This window comes from Ruditapes philippinarum, unplaced genomic scaffold, assembly GCF_026571515.1.
Source record: "Ruditapes philippinarum isolate M1 unplaced genomic scaffold, ASM2657151v2 ctg1366_1_1_1_1, whole genome shotgun sequence".
In the NCBI taxonomy this organism is placed as follows: domain Eukaryota; kingdom Metazoa; phylum Mollusca; class Bivalvia; order Venerida; family Veneridae; genus Ruditapes; species Ruditapes philippinarum.
This window is the reverse complement of record NW_026867297.1, coordinates 182,413-205,314: the sequence shown is the minus strand read 5'-3', so window position 1 is coordinate 205,314 and position 22,902 is coordinate 182,413. Positions and strand designations below refer to the sequence as shown.

General features: G+C 32.2%; 1 protein-coding gene across 1 annotated transcript in view; it reads right to left on the bottom strand.

Moving 5' to 3' along the window:
* The window catches only part of LOC132735588 (angiotensin-converting enzyme-like), a 29,235-nt gene extending 6,834 nt beyond the window's left edge, over nucleotides 1–22,401 (bottom strand). Inside the window, 24 exon segments of the mRNA XM_060722564.1 lie at nucleotides 925–1,120; nucleotides 4,336–4,479; nucleotides 5,421–5,508; nucleotides 6,269–6,430; nucleotides 6,999–7,302; nucleotides 7,851–7,973; nucleotides 9,928–10,026; nucleotides 10,297–10,441; nucleotides 12,235–12,333; nucleotides 12,721–12,845; nucleotides 13,141–13,310; nucleotides 14,055–14,152; nucleotides 14,725–14,916; nucleotides 15,386–15,529; nucleotides 16,190–16,277; nucleotides 16,563–16,724; nucleotides 18,334–18,509; nucleotides 19,183–19,319; nucleotides 19,721–19,849; nucleotides 20,203–20,301; nucleotides 20,645–20,789; nucleotides 21,009–21,107; nucleotides 21,667–21,791; nucleotides 22,274–22,401. Coding sequence (XP_060578547.1) covers nucleotides 925–1,120; nucleotides 4,336–4,479; nucleotides 5,421–5,508; nucleotides 6,269–6,430; nucleotides 6,999–7,302; nucleotides 7,851–7,973; nucleotides 9,928–10,026; nucleotides 10,297–10,441; nucleotides 12,235–12,333; nucleotides 12,721–12,845; nucleotides 13,141–13,310; nucleotides 14,055–14,152; nucleotides 14,725–14,916; nucleotides 15,386–15,529; nucleotides 16,190–16,277; nucleotides 16,563–16,724; nucleotides 18,334–18,509; nucleotides 19,183–19,319; nucleotides 19,721–19,849; nucleotides 20,203–20,301; nucleotides 20,645–20,789; nucleotides 21,009–21,107; nucleotides 21,667–21,791; nucleotides 22,274–22,380 — 3,356 coding nt within the window. The 5' untranslated portion in view covers nucleotides 22,381–22,401.
* Between the last annotated feature and the right edge of the window lie 501 nt (nucleotides 22,402–22,902).

Here is a 22,902-nt window from a genome sequence, read left to right as displayed (position 1 = left end):
TCTAGTCTAAAAGAATAATTATTGCCCTACAAGAGTTCTAGCTCTTAAACCGCTGATTTGTTTTATTGGCCAGTACTACTGTCAAAAGCTATCAACAGCGCCGAGCCTAGTCAGACTTCGTGGACTGGTGGCAACGGCTAATCGAAGTCGGCTCAAGCAGGTTAAGGGGTTACTCAAATTCTAAGACGTAATAGAGCTCTATGATTTAAACTTGATTTTACGTAACTTTAGTTTTAGTCATATAATTATATTACAAGTCAAAAAGACGCTTATCCGTCCTTTAATTTGGCGAAAATTGCTGCGTACGGGGTATTGATCGATGAATGACGTTATAACTACTAGTGTTTACCTGTTTACCAAGAGCCGGTGTTACATAATATTTTGTTATTTTAAAAGGGGGTAAAATGTTTTTAGATTTGTTCCATTCCGTGCCCCCAAATTTTTCCCAAAAAAATAGAAAAAAAAATGTCATTTTTTTTTCAATCTATCCGCCTTACTAATTTTTTTTCTGCAAATCAAAAAGTCTCATTTTCCAGAATTTTTTAAACCCTTTAAAATTTGATTAAAAATTTAAACTTTAAATCTATAAAAACAAACCCTTCTACTTGAAAAAAAATATACTTTTTTCTAAAAATCGCTATCCGCGTGGGTTTTAACCAGTCAAAAAAGGGAAATTGCTCAGTATCGGTTGGGTTTCCCCGGGGTGCTATAAAAGGCCCCAAAAAAGCTGCCTTTTCAAACCAAAAAATCAAACGAAAAAATTAAAAAATTTGGTTTTTTTTTTTTTTTTGAAAATTTTTTTTAAAAAAATTTAGACCCCCATGAAAGAAGGTCATATTAGGCTGCTGAAGTTGAACATAAAATTCATTTTTATCTCAGAAATAAACATCATTTTCATCAACAAAATTATGCATTTTTTTGTACAAACCTAAAAGATGTGCCGGGATATGTCCGCTATCCGGGAACTTGTCCTCTCCGTAAATATCCATTAGTTTCCTTCTAACATAAGTATGAAGATTTTGATATAATGGTTTTAATTGTTCGAGTAGGTGTTCAAGATCGGTTTGGAATGTTTCGGTGTCATACACGGACCTCCAGTAAGCCCCGGTGTCGTCATAACCTGAAATGACGACACAAATACCATGATTTTAGCATAAAAAAACATGTATAGAGTGATTGGTTTTTATAGACAGGAGTGATTTTAAGAAAATATTAATGCTAGAGGCATTTTATAGTATAAGTAATATATTGAGTGTTTTAACCTAATATGAGTATGCTGAAGACGATGAGGGTGGATACCAATAAAATAAAATTGACCATGACCTTCATAAGGTCAAATCAAAATGGCCGCTTTAAAATACTAAAATAGGTCATTAAAACTATGATACAATATGATGCAATTAATTATTCTTGTCAAAATCAAATGATTATTCAATATGATCAGATTTTAATGAGATTGGCCACATAAGCCTAATGGCTCAATTAACAGTATATACAGTACTGTTTTACTAGCGCGTTAAGGTATAAGACTAAGATTGAGAAAAAAAACACTTTTAATGTTTTGTTTACTTGACTTATATTGAACAATAAACTTAGTTTATAAATATTACCAAAGAATAAATATTTCGTAATAACGAATTAATATTTCGTAATAACGAAATAATATTTCGTAATAACGAATCAATATTTCGTAATTAAGAATTTATATTTCGTTAAAACGAAATAATATTTCTAATTTGGAATTATTATCTTGTAAAAACGAATTAAATTCCGGGAGAAAGTGTGGAAAATGTCACTTCATGTGTTCCGTAATTTTCAACATTATTTGTAGCTATGATTTTTTTTAAGTTTTGTTTTCATATATTTTGCACTAATTATGGTATTTATGATTTAAAAATTATTTTGAAATGTTAAAAAGTGTCATTTCAATGCCATAAACACAACACAAACCGAGACAAAAAGTGTTTTAAAAATATACTGCGCCCCACAAAAAAAAAAAACAAACAAACAAAAAACGACAGGTCTTAAGAAATGGCAACAGTAGGAATCGAACCATAGACCTCTCACACATCAGTCAATCACTTAACCGGCTGTGCTACTGCGGAAGTAATATGACTTTTACTAACATTAGTTTTTTTTTATTTTATGCTTTTCAGTGGATTACTGATTTATCCGTGAAAATTATATTTGATAATTTCACAGTGAAAATTATCAAAATATAATTTCACACTTTTCAATGACGAAACTACTTTCTTAAGATTTTCCCATGTGGTACCTCAATTTTATTTTTGCTGACAATTCTGACAATGTCAGGCTGTTTCGAGACAAGCAAAGCTGAAATTGATAAATAACTTAAATGTCAAAATTAATAAAGAGAAGAAAACTTACTTCTATTCATCTAAAGTATCAGGTAATATCGTCTCTTATTTTTATTTTTTTTTATTTATTTTTTTTTTACAGTCTGAAAAAAAAACATTCCTTCCACATGCAAAACTGCTCTTGATGACATTTGGGCATATTTAAGTTTACCATCTTGTTTAAAAATAAGTGACTATTTAAAGTTAGAGTTAAAAACAACAACAACAATAACAACACCATATTTTCATGGAGTCATAAAATTTCTAAAAGCGGGAGATTGCTACGTGTGCTTGGTATACCACGGCAGCTCTCGAAAATTTTGGAATTCAGTCACGGTTTTGAGAAAATTCTACAAGAAGATTATCACATCATTCGATATACATTAGCATTCCGGGTAACCTCCAATAAATTTCCAGGATATCTAAAAGTAACAGCAAAATTATTTGTTATAAATCGAGTAATATTTTCTTTGACCATATATAAAAGTCACGTGGGTTGGCTACATAGTAGAGGTGTTAAAATATAATTGTAATACACCCTTTGTTAGCCATTGAAATAGTATTTTATGTATAAAGGATTTTCAAAAATGGTTATTATTCAGAGCGGGCGCTATGGTTCAGGGGTAACACTGTCTGCCTACAAATCAAGGGGTCGTGAGTTCGATCCCCGCTACTCCACTGAACGAATAAATGACTGCAAGACTGGCAAAACCAGGACATAGACACAGCATAACGGCAACGATAGAAACAAGAGAAGACCTTAACGGAACAGGAAACAAGTACCGAAAATACAAGACCGAAGACGACGACCTATAACAGAAGGAAGAACAGAGAAAAGGACCGCTAACAGAAGAACAGAGACAGAGACCGATAACAGAAGAACTGACAACAAGCGAACAGAGACGAGGATTGATAACAGAAGAACAGAGACAGGGACCGATAACAGAAGAACTGACAACAAGCGAACAGAGACGAGGATTGATAACAGAAGAACAGAGACAGGGACCAATAACAGAAGAACTGACAACAAGCGAACAGAGACGAGGATTGATAATAGAACAGCAGAGACTGAGACCGATAACAGAATAACATAAACGGGGACTGATGACAGCAGAATGGAGACGGGGATCGATACAGAAGAATTGACAACAAGAAAACGGAGACCAGGACTTATTACAGAAGAAAAGAGACAAGAACCGATGAGAAGAACGGAGAAGAACGAAGACGAGAACCGATAACAGAACAGGACATATTGGATTGTTTTGTTTTGTTTTTAAATTCTGTTTTGGTGTCTAATTTGTTTTTACCTAAACATGCTTTGTGACAAATTTCAGACTTTTCCTTTCCTTAAAAGTTTTATTTGATATATCATCCATTTATGATAAAGAAATTAGGCGGCCATTTTAGTGGTCATTTTAAATGGCCATTTCAATGGTCAATATCAAGTTTTTCAATTAGGTATCTACCTTTATCGGATTCAGCATACCTTAAATAGGTAAAATACACCAAAATACCACTTGTACTACAAAATGCCTCTAGCATCTTATAGAGAGCCAAATTCTCAAAATCACTCCTGTCTATTACTGTTGTATAACAACTCAATAGCTTTACTTTCATTTTTGTTTATTTCTTAGCGCATTATCTTTGCTTTTGTTGAGCTTCATGTCAAAAGTTACATAGGCGGAAATACACATGTGGATATATCATTCTATATTAACTTGATGTCAAGTTTTAGTCACGTGACGACATTGAAGATGTCGATACACATATTTGATGATCAAACGGAATCATTAAAACCAATATTAGAGGAAAATAAAATCGTTGTTTAAAATCAGCATCATGTATTTTTAAAACTACTTTTTTTCTTCTTCCCCCCCCCCCCCCCCCCCCCCCCCCCCCCCGATAATAGATATTCAGACATTTTCAGATAAATTACTCTTGTAAAAGAAAATAATATTTTGAGAAAAGTATACAACACCTAGTTCTTTTACAGCTGTGTTACTAAGATTGACAAACTGAGCATAAGTGTCCTTCATCTTTTTCCCTGTAGCATCTCTCCATCCTTTCCATACGTTTGTCAACTCATCATAATTTGTAGAGTCCGCCATAATACGTTCAAGCTCTGTAAAATCAACCATTCTGACAATTAAGTAATGTAAAATTGCACATTTAGAATGTTGTTTTTTTATTTATTCACAATATACATGTACATGTATTTAGCATATTTGTACATGTATTTCGATAGTGTCCCCAGTCTAACATTTTATCCAGTTGGCAGGCACAACAATTTACATGAAATGTCTTCAAAATAAAGTATTCAATCCTATTTTAACATTCAAGTTTATCTGATAATTTTCATTTAGAAATGAGCTGTCATGCTATAATTATTTTTATTATTTAACGTAATCAAAGGGGGGAGTATCGAATTGTGATATTGAGGTCTTTTTTTTCATGACAACTGATCTGGAACGTTGAGTCTCAATGGTCATTGGTATCTCAACCATGTAGGATGTGTTGATGGTGTATCATAGTTTAGGGACCATTCTGTTGAAAATGTGTCAGAGTTAATCGTATACATATACATGCACAGTGCCTTAACAGGAGTGCAGGTATTAGTTACCTGCACTCCAGAGCATTGATTGGCTCTTTTTTTCAGTGGACGGCAAAGAAAGGGGTAGGGATAGAAATATCATATTCAGATGCTCGTTCATTGGTAACTTTTTTCTGGGGTTTAATATTGTTACAACAGGGAACGTGTATTTATTTTTGCCTATGATACAAAAGAGAAATAACATCAAAACACTCGGCAGTTTGATTTATATTCGGGGGGCTCTTCCAATTACGTAACTGGTTAGTTATCCAGAAAAGCTGGTTGGGTAGACCGACCGCCGAGATTTGACCCAAAATATGATAAACTGACGTTTTCACCAACCAACCAAACAAACAAATTAATTATCATTACAAGAAATAATTACATGTACGTGAAAATTTATAAAATAGCATATGAAGAACAGTTACATATACATGTATATGAAGTTATACACAAGGTAAATATTTTTGTACCTGGGTCTAAATCAACGCATTTTCCGGAAGTCAAACAAACTTTGCCAGTGCTGTACGTAGATTCCATGCTTGACTTTAACTCTCCAAGCTGTTTCATAAAAAATCAAAATATTGCTTTTTAACAAAATAAAACACACAAATAAGTATAACTTCTTAATTATTTTTGAAGGGCTTATTTCTGTTAATTTCATACTCATAGATATACATGTGACATTTTATCAAACATGTGAATATTTGATTTTAATTGTATGAATGTTAATTTTGATACAACAATTTCGTCGGTTTATGAAAACAAAACAAAAATATTTTATTTGTCAAAAAACGAAGTAATACTCGTAGCATAATGTATTTAATGTATTTAAAAAAAAACGGAAAGAAAAAAAAACGTTAGTGCAAAGAAATTTATGTAAATGTGACACGTTGGACCAGACCACAGTCCGTGACTATTTAGTAGCCCATAAAAAAAGGAAAGAAAAACAAGAAATAAAACTTTATGGTTCAAATCAATAAGTTTGGTTTGCTTAATTGGATAGTTGTCTTTGAATAACCTTCTTAAAAGAGTTATGGCGTTCGAATTCCAGTAAAGGAGGCTGCATGTTTTCTTTTGTGTTAAACAGGCGTACGGAAGTCCTCTCTTTTTTCCATGGTACCCAATGAAACCGGTAGTAATGCACGTGAGACACCTAATGTACACACAAAGACCAGAATTAATGCAAGAGGGACATCTAAAAGCAAAGCCGAAATGTCAACATAATATTATGACAGTAACAGTGTGTTTATTGCCAGAACCCAACGCTAATATTCATTCAACATCACTTTCTGAAAATTAGGAAAACCGGAAATGTAACCTTTTTGAGCTGGTTCTCATCTTTCAGGGCACTGGTACCAATATCTGCCATTTTACGTAGTCTACGTTTTAGTTGCGCGTCTTTGTATTCCTTCCAGTGATACATGGATACGTTCTTAGCAACCATTTTCTCATACTTTGCAATTTCAACATTGGCTTGATTCTATAAATAGTTGGCAATATAAAATTCACATTATATCTATGCTACAAGGGGGTAGATGTACATTTAAATATGGGTCTAACATACCGGCATTTAAAGTATTAAGTTTTCTGAGTTTGGCAATTCGATGAGTAATATCGAACTGTTTTTCACCAGGATCAAACAGGATTATTAGTTTTTTAGAACTATTAAATATCTTAAGATCCGGGTGCTATAAAACATTTTTAACTTTGTATTTTTTCGTTCATGATAAATTAATTTTGTATAAAGTAAAATTTAATTTTAAAACAGTTTATAACTTGTGATATTTTTGTAATACTTTTGGACCAAACACCCCCGTACCTGGACAGATTCGATGACTAGATTTTTTTTGTTATACATGTATAATAATTGATTTTAAAATGAATACGAATTGCTAAGGTAGCCAATTTAGACTTTTTGTCAACTACAACTGTATTAATTGCCCGTCGATAAACAACTGCTTATAGGGTTGATTATAGTCATTCTAATGTTCTGTAAATATATTTAATGATTACTGCCTAGAAGCCCAAAATTATTTTTTATTGCTCACCATTTTTTCTGCTGTTTCATCTGTAAGATTTGTGTTATATGCCCAGTCGGCCTCTGAATTCCAATAGTATTTATCTGAAGCCTCGTTTTCATACTGTGATAACCAATCGTTTAATTCGTCTGCTTCCGTCACGTGAGTACAATCGTCTGACCAACCACGTTCATCTTCCGGTACTCTTTCTTTTAACCAGTCAATGAGTGGTTTAAAATATTCCATTAATGGTGCGGCGCTCATTTTATCAGTACCTGTAAATTTCATCATGGCTTCTGTCCATGGTTTAGATGATCCCATTTGTAATAAATCTCTGAGATAGAATACACATTTAGTAAGTACATACGAATAATAAATGACATACATGCATATTGACAATATTCATATGAAAAATCAGTGTCTAAATTTAATTTAAAATGAGTTATAGGCCTACATATGTACATGTATACAATGTTAAGTAAATTGCTTTATTGAGATATTCTTATTGAATAAAATAAAATCATAAAGATAAATATATTTCATATATAATTAAAATTCATAATTCATGTAAAATTTATTTTAAAAAAAAAACAACATTACGGACCATGATCAACATTATAGGAATCGCCATATTGGTATTTTGTTTTCAAATTATGACGTCATAGTGGGAAACACCATTTCACGTGAAAATGTACTAAAAATAGAAATATGTCGAAAAAAGGCGAGTTACGATAAAGTCCGAAATTAGTTGATGACATTTACCGAATTATAAGGTTTCATATTCCTTACAAAAAGATGCAGATGATATCTATATACATGTATATACATTATTTTATGCATTTGTATTTATAAATTGTAAGGATATATATCATGCTGGAATACCTCAATCTATCACCAGCTTTTGTCGAGTTGAATATATCACAATGATGCAAGGGTTTAGTATTGCCCGAATAGTTACACAATGCTTGATGAAATTGAAACTGAACAACAAAACTTACAAAATATCTGAAAATATAAAAACATGCAACATGCAAACCAACTCAACAACAAAACTTACGAAATATCTGAAATTATAAAAACATGCAACATTATCAAGATTGGTGTTTACGCTGGCGTGCAACTAATAATGTGACTTTCAAATAATTTTACTTAAGCTATACCTTTAAAGGTATGTTATTTGACATTCGTTACTGTCGGATCATTCTCAAACTACAAACTATGTATCTCGGGTTCAAGCCTTATTGGGTCATGTTCATGTTTCCTTATTGAACGATCCTGGACGCGGTTCAAAAAGTGGTTCAAAGAAACTTCGAGCTTTCAATCCATGCAAACTTAAATATGTTTAACTGACAAAACAGTGCATGCATTATATCAGTTAGAAATTTGTTTTCCTTTGGCTGTAAAACAGATTTAATGAAACATTCTAATTAGTTGCATGTAAAACTGAAAAGTTGACATTATGGAAACATTTTAATATTTATTTAAAGTGATGTCTATCGGTAAATAATTAGTTGAGGCAACTATCACACTGGTCACGTGACATTTAAAATACCACGTGATATGTGCGTAGGTCCAGTCTGAAAAGAATAGCATCTCACAAGTACGGGGCGAGTTAAAAAGCCGCCCGTTGAAACGCGAGATTCTGATTGGCTCAAACAGAGCACCGTTAACATCTCGCGGAATTTAAACCTTTGATACATTTTATTCAAAGTACAGTGGTAGTCCATTTCGTTTCCATAAACAAAAAATGATGAAAAACTTTGGAATCATCCAAAATCTAGTTTTTCCATGTTAACATGTGGTCTTTCACCTAATTTTGGTGAAAAATTGATGTTTTGTAACATTTATATTTTTTTTAGTTAAACGTGTTTATTAGAAAGTAAAAAAAAAGTTTCGGCTTATAAATAGAAAATACAGGCTTGTAGTTTTCTATATGAAAGCACGGCCATTTCCTACATCCTGATCATGTTTTCGAATTTTACACACATAAGAGTACGCATATTCACCAGGGAAAAATCAGATTTGCCAAAAAAAAATCCTTACGCATTTAACAGTAGATTTATAAAAAAAAACAAGTTACATGTGTCCGTAGTACCCTTATGCAAAATTCCCTTATCATTGTTTAAGATATGGTCTTTGTTATGTATGGTGTTCTTTAGTACAGCGTAAAGAACAAAAACGTCACGATGCGCATGCGCTATGAATGGTTATCATAATTTCAAACCAGAGCAATCCTTCTATACCTGAATTACCTAAACTTGACACCGGCCACTTTAGAGTTGTAGATATCACATAAATAAAGAGGACCCCTGTAGCCTTTGGCGTCACAGAGGGTCTTATGGAAATGGAATTGGAGTACGTAACTAATAAAATATCTGAAATATGTAAATAAATATGCTATGATTGGTGGTTGTTGTGCGTCTACGAGGGTATAAATTTGGTTGAATGGCAGAATCCATTATCGCATCGGATAAGACTGTTTCTATTCGTTTTTTGCAAGAGTCTTTTTCTATAAGTGCCTTTTAGCTAACATATACGATTAAATACATACACATATGGAAATTGCCATCTAAGGCATTATTCCTTGGTGCAAATAGAAAGCAAATTAACTGACATCCTCGGTAACCCAGGCTATTTACCGTATACCCGTATTAAATGTAGTACTTGTATATACGTAATGTGTACCGTGGGTTCCGACGATGATTAACTGAATGAAATAAAGTATTCTAGGATGTAAATGATTTGTAAAAAAATCATACATTTATATCCTGGTACATGTACAATAAGCGCGCCTATTAAGTTCAACGAATATCTCAAACCTGAATCTGTGCTGTGAAAAATACAATGATAAACAATAATTATTGCTATAAATTTTACCATTGATATAAATCAGTAAAATAAATCCCTGATAGATAAAATTGATAAATATTTTCATTATTGTCACGTTAGTCCGACTTACCTTATATAAGGCACATTGGCTGGAATGTGGTATTTTGCACCAGGGTCAAAGTCATTCTCCGTCCTCTCAACCGGCGGCGACAAACCTTGATACTTACATCTGACAATAAAAATTTACATCTGACAATGAAGATTTACATCTGACAATAAAAAATCATATCTGACAATGAAGATTTACATCTGATAATATAATTTACATTTGTCAATGATTTTTTATCTGACAAAAACTTGAATTAAGAACATTACACTCCCTTTGCATACTTACAAAAGTAGGTTTCAAACATGTATATAAACTAATAGTTTTTTTTAAGTTAATTCGAAATACAAGGCAGATATATTAAAAGAAGTGCCATTATTTTTAACTGCTAACCTGAGGTCCCACCATTTCTCGTTATATTTGTTTGGCGGTGTTTGTCCGCTAAATACACTCCAGCGCCATTGGTCTATCAAATAACCAAACGGAAGGAATGCAATCTTCTCTAAAGCCATTTTCATTAAAAAGTTTATATCACTTTCTGTAACAGAAGACAATAATTTATCTATATTTGAAATTATATTTAAAGACAAGATTCAAATAATATTCATGATGATGGTGATGATAATGATGCTGACAAAGACGCCTTGGTTGAAGGGGAAAAAAGGAAAAAACTCATGAACATGATGATGACGCTGAAGCCTCTCTGTAGCAGATGACAATAATCTATTTATAGAAAAATTACATTACAGTTATAAGTAAACTAGAAATGTGTCATCATGCCACGGATGCCCCCGCATGCAGCCAAAATTTCAAATTTTATAATATTTAGTTCCAAATTTGTTTGCACAAATTATTTTTTTCATTCTAAGTTCAAAGCCCTTAAAACTTTTCAATGTTAACACAAACCATTTTTATACAATGTTCAAGGCACTGAAATTATTCAGTCTTAACCTTTTGAAAATAGCATATTGCATATTTGTAGCCAAAATAATGGCTATATACATTTCCACAAAAGTATGAGTGCTGAAACTGAAAGTTCAAAATTTTTCCAACATTCAGGAAAGATAAGTTTGTCCAAAATCATTGAACCATGACCGAATTCGAACTTGGCCTGCGCATTCTTAAAACATATCCATATGTCAAAGTTGAGTTGAATGTGTAATACTGTTGGGGAGATAATAAATGGAAACTGAAAATTTCATATTATTTTTAAAGTGAAAGGGGCATAACTCTGCCCAAAATCATCGAACCATGACCAAATTTGAGATTGACATGCGCATTCCTTTGACATATCCATATGTCAAATTTGAGTTGAATGTGTAATACTGTTGGGGAGATAATAAACAGAAACTGAAAATTTCATATTATTTTCAAAGTAAAAGGGGCATAACTCTGTCAAAAATCATCGAACCATGACCAAATTCAACCTTGACCTGTATTTTCTCATGACATATCCATATGTCAAGTTTGAGTTGAATGTGTTGTTCCATTGGGGACATAATGAACGGAAACTGAAAATTTCTTATTATTTTCAAAGTGAAAAGGGCATAACTCTGCCAAAAATCATCGAACCATGACCAAATTTGAACTTGACCTGCGCATTCCTTTGACGTATCCATATGTCAAGTTTGAGTTGAATGTGTTGTACCATTGGGGAGTAAATTAACGGAAACTGAAAATTTCTTATTATTTTCAAACTAAAAGGGGCATAACTCTGCCAAAATCATCGAACCATGACCAAATTCGAACTTGACCTGTATTTTCTCATGACATATCCATATGTCAAGTTTGAGTTGAATGTGTTGTACCGTTGGGGAGATAATGAACGGAAACTGAAAATTTCATATTATTTTCAAAGTAAAAGGGGCATAACTCTGCCAAAAATCATCGAACCATGACCAATTTCGAACTTGATCTGTATTTTCTTATGACATATCCATACGTCAAATTTGAGTTCAATATGTGCAATGGTTATTAAGATAATGAACGGAAACTGATGATGACGGAAGGACGGAAGGACGGAAGGACGGAATGACGGAACAGGGTAACACTATATGCCCCTGCCATTATATGGCGGGGCCATAAAAATTCGTGAATAAAATTACATGTAAATGACTGCAAATGACGTATTAAAGGAACATGTAAATCCCTCTCATTCATAAAAATTATAATTTCAGGCTTATTTTCATTATAATAATGATATATACATGTGTAAATACCTTGTTTTGTGTCCATTACAAAAAGAAAATTTTAAATGAGATATATTAGGTTACGATACATAAGATCAAACTCAAAAAAGGTTTAAAATAAATTATAATTGTGATTTCTTACCATATGTATTTTTCATATCTTTAAGAAGACCTATTGTTTTAAGATGTCCAGGTGTAGACACGGACAAAGCCATTACGTCACCTATTGCCTCATGGAATCCTGAAATTTAAAATTTCCACGCTAAATGTTTATTTTACATAAACATGACAATCTTTCAATCTGAATATGACCATCCATTATTTTAGGGAAAGTTTAACAATATGTACTGACTGAATAGCAAACACAGTAATCAGACGACAAAATTGTGCGGGCTCATCTTGGTCTGCTCTGACTAATATATTATTATAGACGTTGAAATGTGGTTGTTTTCAAAACAGCTTATATTCAGTTACTTATATAAAAGATCAGAACATGTTCTGGGATTGACAAATATACATTTATTTGGATTTTAAAGGCATTTTGAGTTCAACACCCCAAGTATCTGTGGTCTCTGCTAGCATTCCAGGAGTTTAAAAGATTTTCTTTTAATAATAAATGATGACGTACCAGGGTTAGCTCCTCCTCTAAACACGACTGGCTGGTCTTTATATTGTAAGAAATATTGTATATGTCCCATCTCATGATGTATAACAATCATCTCCTCCATGTTCACTTCCGTACACATCTTAATTCTAGAAAATACAAAAAAAAATTCTATTTTCAAAGTGAACGGTGTCGCATAATAATTTTAAGTCTGTGAGATATGCAATTTCCCTTTCCGGATTCAAAATGGCTTCAAATTGACTTGCCGAACAACAGCCATAACGAAGAGTGGTTTATGCTGGCTTGAAAGTTGGCAACATTTTGTCCCGAAAAGATAAGTGAAATAAATTTATGTACATGTATAAGATCTCTTAAATAAAAAAAAATCTTACATACATTTTACGTACTTCCGGTAGTGCTTTGATTCATTATGTGTAAACATACCTGAAATCTTTTTGATTATAGAAGTCCCAGGCGGAGGCATGGCAGACCATGGTGATACCGTCTGGATTAACCATGATTGTACCGTTCCAGAATTCCGCCGGCATTGGTGATAAACCCAGTGATGTAAAGAACTCCTCAGCTGTTTTAAACATTCTCATGACGGTGTAGTTCTAAAAAATAAAGAAGGTTCATACATGTATATTATTCTTGTAAAACCGAAGATTTTTCTCCTTTATTCGCAACTAAGTACATATAGTATTTTCCATAATGAATCAGATTTAACTGCAAAGGACACGAATAGGGTGTCAGTAAATACCGCGCAAATTTACCGGAAGTCAAGGAGAAGACTAACCGACTATGGCCGAAAAATAAATGATAAAATAAGTTCGGGTTAATGATAAGGTAAACTCATTCTTTAAATTATAAATGCAAATATATGCATCATATCTTTTAAAATATTTAAGTCATTATTGTCAATGATTTCCAGTATAGATTTACATTATTATTTATATACATTTGGTTAGTTTTAGACTCACCTGTTGTGCGACTATCATATAAAGAGTGACCTTGACTTATAGCAAGTTTTTAAGACTCTTACAAGATACATTTATTTTTTCATACAATAAAAAGTAAATTAAAAATACCTTAAAATGCACTATGCAAAGCATTCATACACTGGACATCGGTTTTAAACATTTGAAAATTCTTGTTGAAATAACTAAGTAAGTATCGAACTCGTGTTTTTTGTGGGATTTTTAATGTATTATACCAGACTACACTTTTCAAAATAATATCAAGAATCTTAAAACCTTCTTTTTTTTCGGGGGGGGGGGGGGGGGTTAATTATATCAATTTCATTACCAGTTTACTTTGAGTCTACTAAAGTTACATAAAACAAACTTAAAGAATCGAACCTGTCTTAGCATTTCCGGTGTGACGTCAATCTTTTCGACACCTTTGTATGGTTCAACTAAATTGTATATATTGTTCCATTGTTGGCCCCACATGTTTCCTGGAAAAAAAATATTATGATATGAATTGCTTCTTGCAATAAGTTTTTGTCGATCTTTTCAGCATATCGCCTTTAATCTTATTTGTCAAAGGACAAGTAACAGCCCATATAATGGCAATAGTACGTTCATACGAATACATGTAGTTTTTAATTATGATATTTACTCTGACCACGCATAATATCTAAGATAGACTTAGCTAGCTTTTTAATCTTGTCAAAACCATTCATCATTTTTGTGAGATGAATTTAAGGCGTCGTTGATTTTGTTTACAAAATATACTTTGCCCCTTATGATGATGTTGTCGAATAAAGCTCGAAATGAGTAATCAAATGATGAAGGAAAAAATAGCCATACAAAATTAAGTTCTTGTAAGGATAAAAAAAACAGAAAAAGAAATCAACTAGAGAGGTGTCCATTATGACCACGGATGCCCCACAGCCCACTCCTCTACGGTCAGGCAGCGTTGCAACAGCGGGACGGACGGACCGACAGACACGAAGCTCGTTTCTCCCAGCAAGTACTGGGAACATATTTATACGTAACTATAGAAAACACATTTCAAAATATTTACCAAGTAAATGAGCAGGTATGTGGCCTGTCTTGGGAAAATTCTCTCCACCGTACGTTAGTTTAAGTTGTTTCCTTACATACCCATGTAGAAGTTTGTATAACGGTTTTAATTCATCTAATAAATTTTGCAAATCTTTCTCAAATGTTTTAGTCTCATACACCGATCGCCAGGAGTCACCAGTGTCGGAATAATCTGCAAAAAAGTGGAGATGCTTCATTGAAAAATATAGAATTAATAAAATTAAATTATAACAGGTTAAGTTTAAAAAAAAATACTTTGAGCACGGCTGTCAAGAAATCTTGAAGCACTCTCGAGTTGGCTTCCTTGAACTAACCAGTACTTGTGTCATTTGAAGAAACAGTGTCGTGACTCAAGAAGGGTTCGAACCCACGATCCCTGGTTTGAGAGGAAGATACCTTAACCACTAGGACACCGGGCGCCTGGTTTCAAATCTAGTATATTGCGCATAGCGGTGCATGCTAATCTGATAACATTTAAAATAATTAATGCCACTACTTTGAAATCATTTAGAAAACGTCTTCTGAGCCAAAAAAAATTTGCTAGCATTGACCTTTTTAACAGACAATTTGATTTGTGTGTTTACGTCTCTAAACGTGTTAAAATCTCTGTTGAAATGATAAATCTTTTTTAGTCTACTTACTTAGTTGTCTGACAGCCTTGTTGCTAAGTTCAACAAACTTGGCATAATCTGACTTCATGAGTTTCCCGGAGGCGTCTCTCCACTTTAACCACGCCTCCTTTAATTCTGAGTAGTTACGTGATGACGTCATGATTTCCGTCAAACCTGCAAGTCGTATATGAAAGTCAGAAATAAATTAATTAATTAATCAATTAATGTAATATAATATGATATGATATAAAACTAGTATAATATAATGTGATATAAGACTAGTATGATATAATATAATACTAGTATAATATGATATAATATAATAATATAATTATGATATATATAATATAATATAACATAATTAATATTAATATAATATAATATAATATAATATAATATAATATAATATATATATATAATATAATATAATATAATATAATATAATATAATATAATGACATAACATAATATAATATAGGGTGAATGCTTTAAAAGCCCTGATCAACTGTTGGTGTGCTTTATTTGCTATGGTTCTATTTGCATTATTTAACTTGTTTTAAAAGTAACTGAAATAGTTTCTAACTAAATGTAAAATAATTGTCGTTAAAATTAAAACAGAGAATCTTAATAACGAATTTATAATACCGCAAACTTCCTTTTTTAGAAAAAAAGTGAGATATTATGGCACTGAATAATTGGCTTCTTTGATTGAGAAGGGTTAATTAGTAAATTTGCCGCAGTGTATATAAGAAATATAAACTTTTCAATTATCCAATGAAATTCGATGTAACAAACGTGCACTATTATACCAGCTGCAAATTGAAATATATCTCACCAGGCTCGAGTAAAAGACTTTTTCCATTTGACATTTGAACTTTAGCTTTTCCATATATTCCTTCAATTTTAGCTTGTAGATCAGCCATCTGTATAAATTGAATATGACAAATAGTAATAATCTAGAATAAAACAAAGTAAGCACAATAAAAATAATAACATTCTTAAATAAACATGCAATTTCACTGGCACTGTTTTCAACTTTCAAGTTAATTAAATTTTACGTTTTTTGTTGTTGTTGGTTTGTCTGTTTGTCTGTTTATTGTTTGTTTGTTTTGTTGTTGTTGTTTGTTTTGTTTTCGTTTTATACTTTGCTATGATCACATCAAGAATTTGAACCATTCCGTGATAAGAAAAAATCTCACAAAACTTACCTCTTTAAGTTGATTTTTATCTTCTAAAGCGTTTGTACCTATATCTGTGATCATTTTAAACTGTCTTTTCATAGAAGAATTAGTAAATGTTTTCCATGGGAAATAATTGGCTTGTTTGTACATTTCTTTATCGAAATCTGACTTCTTAAGGCTCATTTCAACCTGAAATTCAGTCGTAAAGAAACCGTCATGTATGTTACAAAAAAAAACAAAAGAAAAGAAACACACCACTTACGTTTTTAGCTCAGACTCATATAGATATAACCAGTATTTTGTCAAATTTTATGCTGTGCAAAAATCAAATGAACATATTTCAGTTGTAAACTTCATGTATTTTATTTTGCGAAGGTTGATAATCGTAAACAAAAACAAAATGTTTATATGGAAAATTGCGAATTAATTAAAATAATTTAGTTAACGTTAATTAGAAAATAAAGAAATAATGAAATAGCTTTATTGAATTTTTTACTTCATAACTTAAACGAGGTGAAGCAAATAAAGGAAATGAGGTATTATAAAAATGAAACCTAAACATGATAACATAAGCAGCACGATGAAAAATAAGGAAAAGTATTTATCCTGTCACTTGTATCAATTTCGGCCCGATAAAAAGGTGCCGTATATTTTTACTGATCTACGGCACTTGATCACGTGGTATGCATGAACGGGCACCTGTTTGCCGGACTACTTTACACTGTAGAATAACGAATTTTGGAAACTTTGATAAAACTTTTTGTTTATTTTATTTCACTCTATAATTTTTCAAGCGAAATTAAAATTATTAAAAGTGAAATAAATGTAAAACTTAACTCGTTTGCGACATTAAAATAGCGTATTTGATTTGATTGTTTTGCACGTGCTGTTTGGCGCTACATTATGACGTCACGTAAACAATACTTAAAACGTCTGTACAGCGTTAACGACTGAATAAAAGATATTGGTGTTCGAATTCATTTTCTTAGTTAGACCATTTTTTTTTTCATTCTAGATAGTTTTCACAACAAAATTCGACAATAAAATGTTTTTATTTATCACATTTTTCAAACAAAATGGCGCCCTCAATGTGAAAATACACAGGGCGATAATAAGAACGGCGAGTGCATTGTTGTAGAATAATGCACGCTTCGGGCCTTCTTTGTTTATATAGAAACATTTCCGATAGTGTGATTAAAGGTAGTTTGCCTAATAAAATTCTTTTAAAAAACGGTGACAGGATAAATAGAATAATTTGATGCCGTGGATGGAGAAAGTTTATCTGGCTCTGCTCCGGAATTTATTGGGTGAATAAATTCCCCGCCTCGCCAGATAAACTTTCTTCATCTACGGCACCAACGTATTATTCTCTATATAATGAAATCTAAAAAAGATAACGTAATAATTCTAGTTTAAATACGGTTATTTAAATAAGATAATGCTTATACGTACTATAGTAAAATTAAGACTGGTATCCTGCGCACTTATATGGGAAGCATAATTGGATAGGGAACCAAAATAAACGAAAGCAGTGTATAAAATACAGAATGACAATTTTAAAACGGAAAATGTAAAATAAAAATGAACGATTATTTTATACTATTTCACGTTAAGAGTAAATCGAGCTCGCTTTGAGGCTTTGTCTTTTTCATATTAAACGAAAGTAACGTAAATAGTAACGCAATTTTAACGAAAGTACGTAAAAAAAGACTTAAGTAATATAACGTATACATTGTATAAGGAAATCTTAAGCAAACGTGCATATCAAATAAGGTTATATATTAAGAGTGTTCTCTACCATAGCAGCTTGGTTAGCGTCTGTGATGTTAGAACCATAGTTCCATTGTGACAATACAGACTTGTACATCATCTCCGACGCCTTGGTATTATAATAATCTAACCATTTTGCAGCCATCGGTTCCTCTATATCATCTGTGATTGTTGGACAATCCTCATGCCACCCTGGCTTTTCGTCTGAAATGAATAGTGCGGGGAAAATAGTACACGTTAAACGCTTGCATTGTTTTGATTTTAATCAAATTCTTTCACAGATTTCCAGCATTATAAAGCTGAAAAACTAGCATAAATGTTAGCTAAAGCAACTGTCAACAGATTTATTCGAAGCTTTATTCAATAAACATATTACAGCATATTGTCATACAAATTGACATGCAAAAATGTTTATAATCTTGTAATTCAACATTTGATAAGTAAATAAAATTTACAGAACATACAGAGCACGACACTCAATACACTCAATACCGTATTCCAGAATATACAAGGCGCTTGAATGATTAAAAGATATAATCTCATTTCATCCTACGAAATGCACTCTTAGAGGTCTAATTCATCTGTTCGCACCGATTTATTGACGATAATTAATGAAAAATTTAGAATCGTCGAAAAAAAGCGATATTTTTCTTCTTTGTGATCATGATTTCTGCAAACGTCTAGAGGTACTACTCCAACACTGTAGTGAGCTGGGTAGTCTTTCATTATACAGCTAGGCCAGTCTGCATATAAATGCAGTTTGAATTCATAGACTCAGTATTTTGATACTGAATCCCCTCGAACGATAATGGTCTGCTCCTAACGTTAATTACACAAGATTGTGGCCAAGTCAAAAGAAAATTGGCTGCAATGTTACCTTTATTTTGTTCATCCAGCCAATTAATTAGGGGTTCGAAGTATTCTAAAATTGCTGATGCGTTCATCTTTGATGTTCCTGTAATTTTTTTAAATATTTCTGGCCATGGTTTCGATGCACCCTCCTGAAGTAGTTGCCTGTTACCAAAAGAAGAGATGACATGTTTATTGCTTTCATTTGTAAGAAATATTTATTTTTTAAAATCGTTGTTATTGTCAGTACATGCCATATGAAATCTGGTCACTCTTTTTTTCTACTTTTTGTGTACTTGAGAACTTTACTCATGTTTTCACTAAGGTTCAGATAAACATTATTAATAAATATGTGCGTCCTCCATAAAATTAAGCGCAAAATATTTCATCACGAAATACAATTAAGAAAATAAACATTTTTCTATTTCAAGAGACAATCAAGAACAATAATTTTACTTTCCTATTCCCCAAGACTATACTTTACTGGTTAGCGTAGATGTAGTGACAGAGTAAAGGAACTATAAACAATCAAAGTGTAATATAAGTTTTAGAGGTTTTATACTGACTCGAGCTTTTGACCAGCGGCAGAGTTGTTGTATATGTCACACTGGTACAGGGGGCCTTTTTGTGTCTCTCCTGCGGCGTCACATAGTGCTTTGTGAAACTGAAACTGTATAACGTAACTCACGAAATATCTGAAACAGGAAAAAAATGTATCTACAGATTCGTAACCGACTTTGTGCCCCTTGTAAAAAATCTAAACTACATAGATATGAGAAGGACGCATGACAAAATTCACATTTATAGAAGCTTTTTCACGCTATAAGCATCTAGCATTCACTGAAATATTATAATTATCTAAATGTGTATTTCTTTCATACAGAGGAACAAAACGTATATAAAATATGGCTTGTACCAATAAAGTTCTTAAGATCATGAAATATACAATTATTCATTCTACATTCAATATTTGAAAGGAACAAGAACTCGGCAATATTTGTTAAAAATTTTCATCTCCGTTATCTCCCATCGGTTGAATGATCAATACCTTATATAAGGAGTGTTTCCGGGTATGTGGTATTTTGCTCCTGGGTCGAAATCATCACTTGACCTTGCTACAGGGGGTGAAATCCCCTGATATTTGCATCTGCAAGAAAAAAAAAGAATAATAATACCGTTTCAAAGAATCTTGTATAGTACTGAAATACAAGACTGATCTTTGAAGACCGGATCTAAGTCATCTTCTCACTATAAATAAAGAAAAACAACTCTTGGCCAAATAATCCTTTTCAACCCTTACCCCGCTAAATATTTTACATTGACTTGTCCGTCTATTAATTTGGGCAAATCAATTTATCATTTTAAGGGAACAAATTAAAAATAGGTATTGACTGAAAAGCGAACAGTGCAGGCTATGAATATTACGAATGGATAAAATATGTAAATCAAATTACTAAAAATAGATACAAACACAACGTGACAAGGTATACCTTAAACCTGCCCAATCAGATGTGTATTTTTCTGGAGGCGTGTCTCCACGAAAAACGCTCCAACGCCATTGGTCGATCAAATAACCAAACGGAATAAACGAAACTTTATCTAAAGCTTGCCTCATCAGAAAATTTATGTCAGCCTCTGAAATTTCATAAAAAAAACATGCTCATTGAAATATGAATATTGTCTTATCATCATATAATCATATTTATTTTAAACAATAGTTCTTAATTACAATTTTATTGAAAATATTTGACCAATTGAAATCGATTCAGCACTACGTCATGAAAAGGCCCGACCAACAAACCCTATATCATTTTTAAGGTTATTTTCATTAATCAATCAAAAGATAATAAAAACCATCGTTATTTTCCAGCGTTTTCAAAAGACCAACGGTGTGCAAGTGTTTGGGTGTAGACGCTGATAGAGCCATGACGTCACCAATAGCTTCATGGAATCCTGAAGAAAAAAAAGATTTACGTGAGAGCAAAATAAATGTATAACTCTGGGCTTGCGCGAATAAAACAGTTTCAGCATGACTTCCTCTTAAGAACTTTCAAACGTCAAAAAAGGTTCGATGACACAACATTGCGTTCAATACAAAAACTATTTTAGAATGAAAAAAAAACAAACATTTTTTATTGTTGATGTTTTTTTTTTTTTTTTTTTTTTTTTGGGGGGGGGGGGGGAGGTTTGGTGGTTCGATAATTGTCATAATTAGTATATTAGTACATGTATATAAGATGTATAAAGCCGTTTTTTAAATAGGAATCCTGATATCAATGACTCTTAATTGACTTTCCGTTGGTTGAACTTCCGTTACATATGAATGGCTTTAGATTTAAAGATTGTGTCACCTGTTGTTGGTAGTTTCTGGAACAAAAATTATAGAATTAAAAAAAAAAGTTTTTTTTTCTGTCCCAGATAGTTTCAATTATAAAAGCATCTGAGAGGTAACTTGGTAAAGGCCAAACACAATATTGGGTTCATGATGGACTGAATAATTGTAAACCTGTACCTGGGTTTCCTCCCTCCCTGTAAACATAGGACAAGTTCTGATATTGAAGATAGTATTGTATATGTCCCATCTCGTGATGAATAGTCACTAGATCATCCATTGTTATATCTGTACACATCTTAATTCTGTCAAAAACACAAAATGTAACTTTACACATTCATATGTTCTACATATGTGTATTCTATGATTATTTTAATAATGGTCTTAAAGGCTTATATAGCACTGTGGCTGAAACCTATCTGAATCCTGTATATGAAATATGTTTATTGGTTTTTTTACAAGGTACACTTGTTTGTTTAAAATATTCTAGCTTTAGTCGAGGGTCAAATCCGATAACCTTATTCTTTGGTTCATGAAGTTTTATATTTGAGGCAAAATTTTATAAACCACGTGACTGCTACCTTTGTTAATCACAATGGAACCAAATAAACTGCGGAATAAAAAGATAGTCTCACAAAAGAATATCAAAAGAATGAAAATACAATGTACTGTTGTTGTTTTTTTCGGAAGGTAGGAACGTCACATATTTTGCTGACGTCATTATTGAAAACAAATATTTATGTAACTTGCCCTGCTCTTCCAATATTGAATTGAATAATGTCTCTACCTTACGTCATTTCCTTTCATGAAATCCCAAGCGGAAGCGTGGCAGACGACTTCTCGTCCGTCTGTTGGTTTTTCAATCATAGAGTTCTGCCAGAATTCTGGCGGCATCTCTCGAAGACCAAGCGATACGAAAAAAGTTTTCTGCTTTTTTGAACATCTATAGCTGTATGTTCAAAAAAGGGCAAATTTTAGAAATTTTTTTAAGTGTTCCTTGTTTTATTTCCTTGACACGGATTGTTTTTTTCCATAGTTTGTTTTCTTTACTGTGCCCATTTAATTTGTCGGCGCGCGTCCCCTTTGGCCCGGGTCTTTTTTTATTTTTTTGTCTTTTTTACACTTTTACTATTTTAAAAATTTTTTTTTTTTTGGGGGGGGTTGTTGTTTTTTTTTTTTTTTTACTTTTATAAAATTGTTTTTTTTAAATTTTCCTATTTTTTTGAATTTGTTCTAATATAAAAAGTTTTGAACAACTCATTGGGGTCTGTATAAAATAAAATTTGTAATAATATAGTAAAAAATAACTATATTATCATTTTTAAAATCATTTTGTCATTCCTTCGGTCATTTGTTCGTCCGTACGTTGTATCTTACAAACATTCTGTCATTATTTTATGTTTAACTACTTTCAAT